The sequence below is a fragment of the Geospiza fortis genome, unplaced genomic scaffold (assembly GCF_000277835.1).
Source record: "Geospiza fortis unplaced genomic scaffold, GeoFor_1.0 scaffold55, whole genome shotgun sequence".
Lineage (NCBI taxonomy): Eukaryota > Metazoa > Chordata > Aves > Passeriformes > Thraupidae > Geospiza > Geospiza fortis.
Genome location: NW_005054308.1, coordinates 2,354,779 through 2,365,728, shown reverse-complemented (window position 1 = coordinate 2,365,728; position 10,950 = coordinate 2,354,779). Strand labels below are relative to the sequence as shown.

Here is a 10,950-nt window from a genome sequence, read left to right as displayed (position 1 = left end):
CCAGGGATTTTCTTTAGGAACTGTGCTTTGCTTTCTGCTTTCCCTGCACCATCCTCTCCAGAAAGGAATGTCATTGAATTAGCTGGTTCTTTGCATTCCTCTGCACATTCCTGACTTTCTCCTTAACTTCAGTCAGGTGGTTCTGAATAAGGGAAGGACATGGTGAGAGTGCTGATGCCGAAGTTTTTACCAACTAATGTATTTTGAAAATGCAAGATGTTAGCTGGATAAATGTTGCTGCAGAGCAACCTTACTGTAACCTTGCAGGATCCTCACTAGCCAAATTTGTGCTGTTTGTGCCATCTCCAGACTGGTAGATCATTGCAACACAGATTAAACTGGCCACCTTCCAGGGCAGGACCAGCAGCACCTCAGGATGAGAAGAAATGCATCACAGCTGGTTTGGGTTGGAAGGGTCCCCAAAGATCATCCAGATCATCCCATGGGCAGGGACATCTGCCTCTAGACCAGGTTACTCCAAGCCCCATCCAACCTGAATTATGTCAGGTTGTGTCTTGGAATTGGCATGAGCACAGGAGAGCAGGGTCTTTGCATTTATTAAGCATCCTGAATGTAGCTTTAGTCAGGAAAGATGCAAAATCCAGATAATCACCATAGCTAAATTTGCAGTCATCCATAGAAAGCAATGAAAGCTCCACAAAAAACATTACTAGTGCTTATTTATAACTCCAAATATGTGTTCGTCCTGATTTGGTTGTTTAGGAGCACAATAAATGTGGGAATGTGAAAGAAACATGCATATTTGATTTTAAATGCTTGGGATTTTTTTTACAAACCCTTAATCCGAGGTTTAGAAGTGCAAGATTGGTTTCTAGGGTCCTTGTTTCCTGGTTCATTCATTTTTCCATGCATCACATTCATTGCAAAATGCTGGCCAGGAACTCAAAGGAAAATGGACAGAGAGTGAAAAATCAGAGCAGTTTGATTAAGCCACTTTTGATGACTCAGGGGTTGTAAATTATATGTGAATATTTCTTGAACCCCAAATATGCCATGGCCTGACTTGTCTCTATATTTGAAGTAATTTCTGTACACATCTTAGTGGTTCCCACGAGTCATGTTGAACTTAATGTTCTGACAGTATTTCCATGATAAACCCTAGGGGTTTATAGAGCATCCATAAAAATTCACTCCAGGGAGAAACTTGGCGTGCCACATCCTCCACTAGAAGCTATCATCTTCTGCCTCAAATCAGGTATAAATCAGTTCAGATGTTGTAACTTAGAAAAGTTACAAAAATAAGTTTAGTGGTTTTGTATGGTTTTTTTCTGAAACTCTGAAATACCATAGTTTAAATATAGATAGTGGCTGTTCGAAGTCCTGTTATTTTGACAGAACTTGCCTGTGCTAAAGAGTTCCCAGTCTCAAAGCTAAGGAATTTCTGGATTTGGAGAAACTTTTTAACTCCTAAAAATGCTGAAATAAACCTTTTAAAAGAGACAACTATTGCTTTTGTGGCAATGAAACAGCTGATGCTAATTGTGTCTTACAGTCCCAGTAGGATAGAAAATGTGAAACTCAGAGAGCAGCTGCAACACTTCACATCTGTCCCCAAAAATTCATAATGATCTTTATTTTTTGGTGGGGTGAGTGAGAGGTTTTAATTCTGCTCTCTCACAGTCATTTGGAAAGAGGCAGAGGAGGACCCTGTAGTGTGATTTTTGACTGTTTTTAAGAAAGAGACAAATCTTTTGAGTCTCATGTTAAACTGGTGTGAACAGGTTGCCCAGAGAAGCTGTGGCTGCCCCATCTCTGGAAGTGTTCAAGGCCAGGCTGGACAGAGCTGGGAACAACCTGGTCTGGAGGAAGGTGTCCTGGTCTGGAGGAAGGTGGAATGAGATGAACTTTAAAGTCCCTTCCAACTAAAACCATTCTCTGATTCTATGACTCCCTGAAGGAATTCTGAGAGCCAGTTAGACCGTTAGGAATTTTACTTTTCAGATTAATAAATGGGGTGGGGAAATGCATGGCTGCTGCAATCTCAGCAGGATGCTCTTGGTACAACATGGGAATATTTTATCAGAAATTAATCATATCAACATTGCTCTCAATCTGTGGGAAATAGGAATTTAAAATAAAAACAAATGCTTTTATGTAAACTTTTTTTCCAAAATAGTCTACTTATGCCTATTTACATAATGAATCCATCACTACCCTCAGGAGATTAGATAATTAAGAACTGAACAACTTATATTTATTCATGTACTTTCAAGAATGAATTAATTATCCTTTCCTGCACAAACTCAATGTTCTCTCTCTGATTAGTAGCAGGAGGACAGTGATGGGATTTTGTGATGGAAAGTGTGTTGCTTGTTTCCTTTAAAAAAAAGGAAAACAAATTTATCATTAGGATCAAGTACATAAAAAAGCTGTGTTTGGTTAAAAGTCAATATAAACAGTTTTTAGCAAATTTATTAGCAATGTGAATATGCTTGATACAGATTCATATGAGAGAGCTGGCCTTCTTTTCTTAAAAATGTATAATTTTTGGGAGGACTTTGTGTGTAATTTAGATGATTGTTTAAGCAGCTGTCTGAACAGTTTGGCTCTCCAGATGTGACATTTCCAGTGCAGGTGGCACAGAATTACTCACATGAAGATTCTCTCTACTCAGTTCTTGGGAGAGATCACCAAGCCAGGCAGGGTGACCCAGGGTCCCAGGTGGGCGCAGAAGGGGATTGAGGAACTCTCTCAGACATGACACCAGCCTCCAAATCTCAGGTTCAGGAGATCTGAGTTGATCCTCAGATGGTCTCAAATCCAACTGCTGGACATGATGCTCATCTTCCCATGGAGCATTCCTTCCAGAGAGGAACATGCAGGTATTTCACAGAAACAGGACAATGTGGTCTCTGTGAAGTTCTAATCCCCTTAGAAACTGGCCCAAACTCTGACATTAAATATTTTTTTTCAAATTATGCTTTATTTTCTGTGGCATATTCTCATTATATAAATAATCAACTGCTCTGAGCAACTTGGTCTAGTGGAACTTGTTCCTGCCCATGGGAAGGGGTTGACAAGATGAGCTTTGAAGATCTTTTCCAACATAAACCATTCTATGAAATGTCATCAATAGCATTTTATGGACACAGTGGCTGAAGAAAAGCAAAAGGCATCATAATATTTAATTATTTCAATAGCTGTTTTTCTCCTATACTTGTTCAAAGTCACAGTGACATTAGGTAGGGATGAGAGGCAGTGTCTTTACCACCACACCAGAGCTGAGTGTCATGCCACACATTTATTTTGAATTCCACAACAAGATGGGGTTTAGCTTCAAATGTAAGTCTGGGGCCTACCTTGGGGATCCATAGCCTGTGGCCATCAAGAGTAATGGCAGAAGAGTGCTTCAGGTACTAAATTCTGCCAGATATATAATTATGCCTTTTTATGACTTAAAAAACAGCATTAGTGATTTAGTAGAGAATTTACAATAAAATGTTCTCTGAAGTAGCCCAGAAAAAGTCCTGAGGATTTATAAATTACATTAAGAACCTAAATTTTTGCAGTTACAAAATAAAGCTGAGAACATTTCTACTCGGCTTTAGGAATCATTTTCTCGTTCACATTAATTAAGCTTGCAATCCTTAGAGTTATGTCTCTTTGAGGGACCCCAAGCTCCTGAGAATGTCCCACAGTGGCAGCTGGGCAGTGCTGGGTCACACCAAGGGTGGCCAGAGGCAGAGCCAGCTCCTGGTGGTGTTTTTCACAGGTTATAACGCCAGAAACCTCATCCCCAGTCACCTACACTGAACTGATGTGGGAGCTGTAGGAATTCTCTGGGTTCATTAATTGTGAACTACTTTAATCATGTTCATTAACAACTCTAAGGTCGTTAATTAATAACATAAACAATTTTAGTAGCATGACTGACTTTCCTCTAATTCTAAGTTGGTGTTCAGAAAATGGAGTATTTTTCACTGGGTGATGGATCATCCTTTCACCTGACTCTGGGCAGGTGAGAAGATGTCAAATGTGTCTGGGTAAGACCAGCTTGTTGAACCTTAACGACCAGCAAAATGTGATGGCATGGCAATGTTTCTTCTGGAGATAATCCTGAAAACAGCCACTGGAAGAGATTTGCAAAGGCATGCAAACCCAGGGTAATTTGTGTACTGAGGTTGTTACTAATTCATTTATTTGGTCTATAGAGTAGGGTAGAAACGAAATCAAATCCTAATATAAGCAATTTATAAGCATATTGTACAATGTTGTACAGTACCCAGTGTGAATCATCCTTCATTGTTTTTAGCCTCTCCCTGCTGTGACTAACCAGATGATATCCTATCCCAGTGTGTCCCCAACAGCCACACCAGAGTCCCTCCTTGGCTGGCCAAACTTCAGCTTCACTTTCATGTTTAGAAATGCATCTCACAAATGACGCAGTCATTTTAAAATCAATTAGCTGCAGTTGGCTCAGCTTTAAGAGAGTCTAAAATTTCTCCAAACTCTATGCAGAGCCAAATACATCTCATCAAAAGTATTGGAGAAAAGAGTAATTATAAAAGGTATATCCTGTTTTTAACTATGTTCTATTATTTTTTTCTTTTCTAGATTCAGTTAGCTCCTCACCTGAGAATGTGTTCAGCTAGAGAACTCTTTTATCTGTTGAAACAAATGCTAAAATCACCACTGACCTTCATGGCCACAAGGCAATAAACAGATTTTACTAATGCAGTGCATAAACACAGCTGCAGGACTTGGGGAATTAAGTAGGCACTAAAGTTTCCATCCCATTAAATCACCTCTGGCTTGAACCATTGCTGGAGAAACACGATGTATTTAGGGCTGTGTTACCCATGCTTCAGTTCACAAACAACAGGTCTCTCTGCTTTAATTTGGGGGCAAGAATCAGTGCTGGAGACTTTCTTTGAAAGTCATTCTCCTGTTGAACATCAAACAAGGCTATGTTTTGGTTCATTGTCTCCCTTCTGAGGATGAGTTACCAGACTTAAAAAGTATTGCCTTATCTCATAAGCAGGATCTAAGCAATAGAACAAGAGTAGATTAAATATTATAGGGAAATTCTTCCCTGTGAGGGTGATGGGGCCCTGGCACAGGATTCCCAGAGAAGATGTGGATTTCTCATCCCTGGAAATGTTCCAGACCAGACTGGAGGGGCACTGAGCAGCCTGGTCTTGTGGAAGGCGTCCCTGACCACAGCAAGGGATTGGAGTGAGATGATCTTCCAACCCAAACCATTCTGCAATTCTATGAGACTCTGTTTCAGCAAGGGAAGATATCCATGAACAACTGTAGCAATGAGTGAAGGTGGCAACAATGCACTGAAATGTGTGTTTTCTTTAGATTTAAGGGAAGATATCTAATTCATGATATTAGGCACTATTTAAAGTGTGAAATCCGTTTCTGTAGGTAGTGCAGCACAAGCAAAGGCAGACGCCCAGCATCACCAGGTAAATTATCTCCATGCCATGCTACATCAGTGAGGTTTTCTGCATAAATGTTCATTCCAGGCTGCTCCCTGTAATGACCTCAATTATACATGTCTTCATTGTGAAATTATGATTGCCTTTGGTGGGCTGCAAGTGACAGCAGAGAAAAGATTTCCATGCTAAACCAGCACAACGGGTAATACCTGCTGTATTAGTATGCAGAGCTTGTGGAGGTGCAGTGTAACTCCAGCTTAGCACCTTAAATAACACTGGAGAGGAGGAGGGACAGAGGAAAATGTTCAGCAATATCTTGACACTTTTTTACAAGGAAAGGTATTACTAAGATTTCACATTCTCACATGTCACCATGGGACCTGGTATTGCAAGAAATTTAATGTGAGAACATCAAGATGGTGACAGCTGGGTCACCAAAGGTGCTCAGTGCTTCGGGCTGAATATCATACCAGGCAGGAAAGGTGGGAGAGGATGGACAAGAGTGGTCCCTCCCCTGAATAACCCCTTGGCACTAACCCCCAGCATGCAGGGAGGGATCCCTTACCCTCCTGAATAGGGGTCTGGAGATGGCACTGCCCTAATTCCTGAACCACAAGGTGTTCAGGCACTGAGCTGCTGCCATCACCAATGGAGAGTTTGTGGGGTCCTGGTTGCCTTTCACTGACCTTGATTTTGTTCCATATTTGATGTCTTTCATCTACATGATCAGGGATTAATCCTGGTCCTCTGATACACAGGCACATGCTTACACCTATTCCCTTTTAAAGGGGAGCATTACAAAGGTTTTACCACTGTCTGGAACCATTAAAAATTGAGTGAAGAATGATAGCATCCCATTCTCTGATGATAGTATCTCTCTCTGATGGCAGAATAGTTGACAGGAACTTATTTCCAGCTGGAATAAGCTGAGGAGCTACTTCAGCTGAAATCCCAGAGTATCAGGTTTGACACAACTTGGTAACCATGGTCAGCAAGGACTGATACTGGTTGAACCTGTGGAATGTAGAAAAATTGTTTGCATGCCTCATCCTGCAGGATTTCCAAATGAACATAACATTGCTTGATTTTAGTACCAAATTCTATTCCAGCTTGTTTTCTTCTGCAAATGAGCACCCTTTGAATATTGTCTATTTGTTCTGTTCAGTTTTATACCCATGGTAAAAATCCTTTTATCTCCTAAAGGTTTTTAAAAATAAAATGAACAGTGTTCAATACTTAATCTAGAAGCTCTACACAAAATCATTATGGTGACTTGAATAATTTTTGAACATAAACCAACAGCAGCAGTGTCTAAGCTCTATAACTTAATACAATATTGAGTCTTTTAAAAGAGTTTTTAAAAACTCAGCCCTCACATCATCTTAGGGAACCCTGTTCCCTCCCCAATACACCTGGTTGTGTAAGGAAATCTTTTTCTGTTGAAAGCAAAAAAGCAATAACTGAAACCACACAAAATAATTCTGTATTAGTAGAAAGGCTTTTAGATGTTAATTAGAATCCCTCAAATGTACTGGTAATAAGATGCTGTCAAATATACTCCATAGAAATACTCTAAAAAGGAGTGTGTTTGTATGTTAAAGTGGTCTGTGCTAATTACATGCTTTAACATAAAAAAACTCATCTTTTGGCCTCATATGGTTCATCCAAGAATGGCAGCTGGGCAAGGTGTCTTCTTAATTAAACCTTAATGTATTTTTCATTACTGTGCTTCTAAAAAGCAAAAGCCAGCGCCTCTTTAGCAATTGTTTGCAAGATGGGCAGGAAGCCTTAAATTCCACTGCAAGAGAGCACTGAAAAACCATTGCTGAAGAAGGAGCTTATGGAAGCCCAGCATGTGCCAGGGAACTCAAGGCACCATGAAAAGCAGCAGAGGGAATTAAGGAAAACAGCAGTAAGATGAAAAAACAATTCTCTTGTAAATGAATGGCCCTTTATTTCATTTCTCCTCAAGAAGAGATGTCCTCATTAGCCCTACTGCATGCTACAAATTATTGTAATTATCAGTTCTTTATCCTGTCAAGTGCACTCCAAATATTTTATTCATTAAAAGAAGCTCTTCATTATGTAGAAAATAACTACATTTTTAGTGCCTATGTGCTGTTTACATGCTTCAGGCATGATGAGGGTGGTGGGATGAACTCTCCATCCCTGGAAGTGTTCAAGACCAGATTGGATGGGGCTTGGAGCAGCCTGGTCGAGTGAAAGATGTCCCTGCCCATGGCAGGGGTTGCAAAGATGGTCATTAATGTCCCTTCCAGCCCAAACCATTCAGTGGTTCCCTGGGACATCTCGATTCCTATGGCCCACTGCCCCTGAGTTGCCACATCCCTGATTTCTTCCAGCAGGTACCTGAAGGCAGTGTGATTTACTTACATGTTAGGTCTTCCCAGCTTAGTTGCTAACCTGCTCAGTGATCTGTATGGGTGATGTTCTCTTCCCAATATTCCTTCATCTCCCCTTTTGATTTTTAAGGTTTGATGGTCAGACTCTGTCAGTCTTGTCATGTAATGCCTCTGGAGCCATCATAACACAAATAGTAGCACCACGTTGGTCAAACAGTCTTAATTTTGATCAACCATCTATCAAAACTGTAGTTACCTTTTATTTGGAATAGCTTCCTGAAATAGTACTGGGAATTTTAAGTGGGAGAAGTGCTCACTGCTGGCAGACACATCAATGCTGTATGGACCCTGCAGCCAAAAATCAGCCTCAGATCCACAGTGGTGAACACTTTGTGGCACGTTAGCTTCTCACTTAGGTGGAAGAAGCAGAAGAGTAGGGGTGCTGAGCTGTTGGAGTATGTTTTCACAAGCAGATTTTGCACTAATTCTTCACAATCAGTTGCTATACCAGAGCACTGAGTCTGTCCAGGCTGCCCAAGGCTGCTGAAATACACTGAATATTTTAGTGACAGATTTAAGAGGTTTGCTACTCAAGAGATGTTAAAGCAATTTTTCAATTAGATAATATGTGAAAAGGTGGAAAATTGTGCTTACAAATGTCAATACTTTTTTTTTTTCATTTTCATTCCACGCAAATGACATTCAGATCTTGTGTGGAGTGTAATGACTGAGTTGTGAGTTAAGTGGATGGGATATAAAGAGTAACTTTACCAGTTGATGGGAGGGAGTAACCTGATCCCTGTATGTCATTTTAGAGTGTCACCACTGCTTGAAGAGTTGGTTTTTTTTTTTCCCAAAGCACATGGCCTTGGGTGAGGCAGCATCATTCTCTTTAATCTCTGTTTTACTGCTTTTGTCACCAGTAGACATGAGGAAGGAGGAACCTTGGTGCTGGGAAAGGTTGTTTCATTCCCCTCCAGGTTTTGGAGTTGGCTGAAGCAAAGTAACACGAGCTGTGAACATTCCCTGTTCCTCTCAATGGACCACTACCATGAAAAACCAGTCTTCACAATTTACGTGCAATACAGTTTTCTTATTGCAGAGCTTGGGAATGAGAGGAAGCAAAAGCCATCCTGTGAATTACAAAGCTGTGGCTACAGGAGCTTGGACAATGTGACCTGACTGCCCGGTCACTGTCACTGCTGCCAAAATGCTACATAATGGCAATCTGCACCCAGGGTAGTTCTGCTATCAGGTCTGACCTTTCTGTGTGACCACACATGGCAAAAGATGCAGCCACATCTCATGTCAGTGGCCAGAAGAAAATGGTGTGACATAGTGTGGTTTCAGAGAGATGGCAGGAGTTTCTTTTGTGTGGCACACTTAAGTCAAAATAACTAGGATTTTTATTTAAGTAAAATATTAGAAAGCTTTTATATTTTAGGACATCAGGTGTCATATGTAGCTGTGTTTGGTAAACAAGTTTTCAAGCTTGGTAACTTCCAGTGTTTGGGCAATTTGAAACTAGGTTTATCTATATTTCAGTGGCAGCTGTCTGACCTTAATTCTTCCTCAAGGAACAAGCATGACTCATTCTTGTACCTTTTAAAAGGTACAAGAATGGTACCTTGTGAGGTACCATTTTTGGTAGGAGACCCTTTGAGAGGCTTTCCTACCAAAGAGAGGTAGCAGAGTGAGAAGTGTTGTAGAGAGGAGTGTGGTAGAGAAACAAGCCCAGATGATCTCAAACTGGAGAGCCTTTGCTTGTCCTCCTGTTGCTGGCTGCTTTGTATAAACTGCTGCAGCCAGGCTGGCCAGCTGACCATTATAGTGCCCTCATGCCACAGCTAAGGTGCCTCAGGAAAGGGGGGCAGGGAGTTTGATTGAGACAGATTCAATTTGTCTCTTGCTTGGCTTTATTGTTGATGGGGTTTTTCTTTGTATAGCATGGGTACCCCATCTCCCTGCCAAAATCCTCTGAAGTTATTCCCAGAATGAGAACGGAAGTCCGAGAGGGGAGAAGAGGAGCAGCTTCCCTGTGTGGTGTTTGATGTTGTGCCTGTTCTCTTGCCTTTCGCAGAGGTGGTTCAGCTGAGCCTGCCCGAGGAGCAGAGGGTCACTGTGACCACCATCACCGTTGGCCTCAGCACTGTCCTGACGTGCAGCATCCGCGGGGCGCTGCGGCCGCCCATCGTCTGGAAGCGCAACGGCGTCGTGCTCAACTTCCTGGACCTGGAGGACATCAACGTACGTCCTGAGCCTCTCCTGTCATTGTCTGATCACAACCTTGAGTATGGCCTCCTTTAGCAGGTGGTGGTTATAAGGGTGCAGCTTTTGTCTTATTGTTATGGGAAGCGGAAGCTGGTGCAATATTTAGGTTTTATGTGAATATGTCTCAGGAATAAAAGCAAAGCAGTGTATGTGCAGCAGTACTTGGAATAAGTTACATAAAATTATGCTTCTTTCATTGGTGCTTCTTTCATTGGTCTGGACCTGTGCTCTAGAGACCTCAAAACTCAGGGGAAAACAGTTCTACAGACCACTCACTCCTCAGGGGTGTCTTTCCCAGTATAGTGGAACAGGTTCATCAAGAAGATGAATCAAAACATTTGTGGTGGCTATCAGTCTCTCCTCTCTTTAAACCAAATAATCCATTTTTATCTCTGATCCTCCTGTTTCTCTTGCTTTTGAGTCAATTCTCCTCTCTCATTCCTTGGGTTATTTCTGAGGAGCAGTTTAAAAATGGGATTATTCAGCAGGGTGTGGTGATGCCCTCACAGGAAGGAAGATGAATCTCTTTTAATTCACAGTGCTGGTCTGATCTCTGAGTCATAGTTGGTAGTAAAGACAATACCTGAATGATGGTATAAACTTACTCATTTATTTAATAACATTTAATTACAGAGAGAGTGGAAAGTAGTGTACAAAAAATATGGTCTGTATTTCATTTCTCTTTTCATTAAAGTATATGGTAAATCAGGTTTTATTTTAATTACACTGCAGCAAGAGTTGATTTATATTTTTATTCAGTTCTTGTTAATTTGATAACCACTCAGTTCAGAGTTGTTACAGTCAATACTATAGCTCCCTAAATTGTTGTGTATCCAGGATTGCTGAAATGGGAAAAATCTTTGGTTTATTCTTCTGCAGTAAAATGTGGAAATTACAGCGCATGGGAC

General features: G+C 41.0%; 1 protein-coding gene across 2 annotated transcripts in view; it reads left to right on the top strand.

The window, feature by feature from the left end:
- FSTL4 (follistatin like 4) overlaps positions 1-10,950 on the top strand; it is a 204,073-nt gene that overhangs the window by 155,528 nt on the left and 37,595 nt on the right. For both annotated transcript variants that reach the window (XM_005418682.3, XM_005418681.3), the window contains exon 6: positions 9,852-10,018. In XM_005418682.3, coding sequence (XP_005418739.1) covers positions 9,852-10,018 — 167 coding nt within the window. The remainder of the gene's footprint in view (positions 1-9,851; positions 10,019-10,950) is intronic.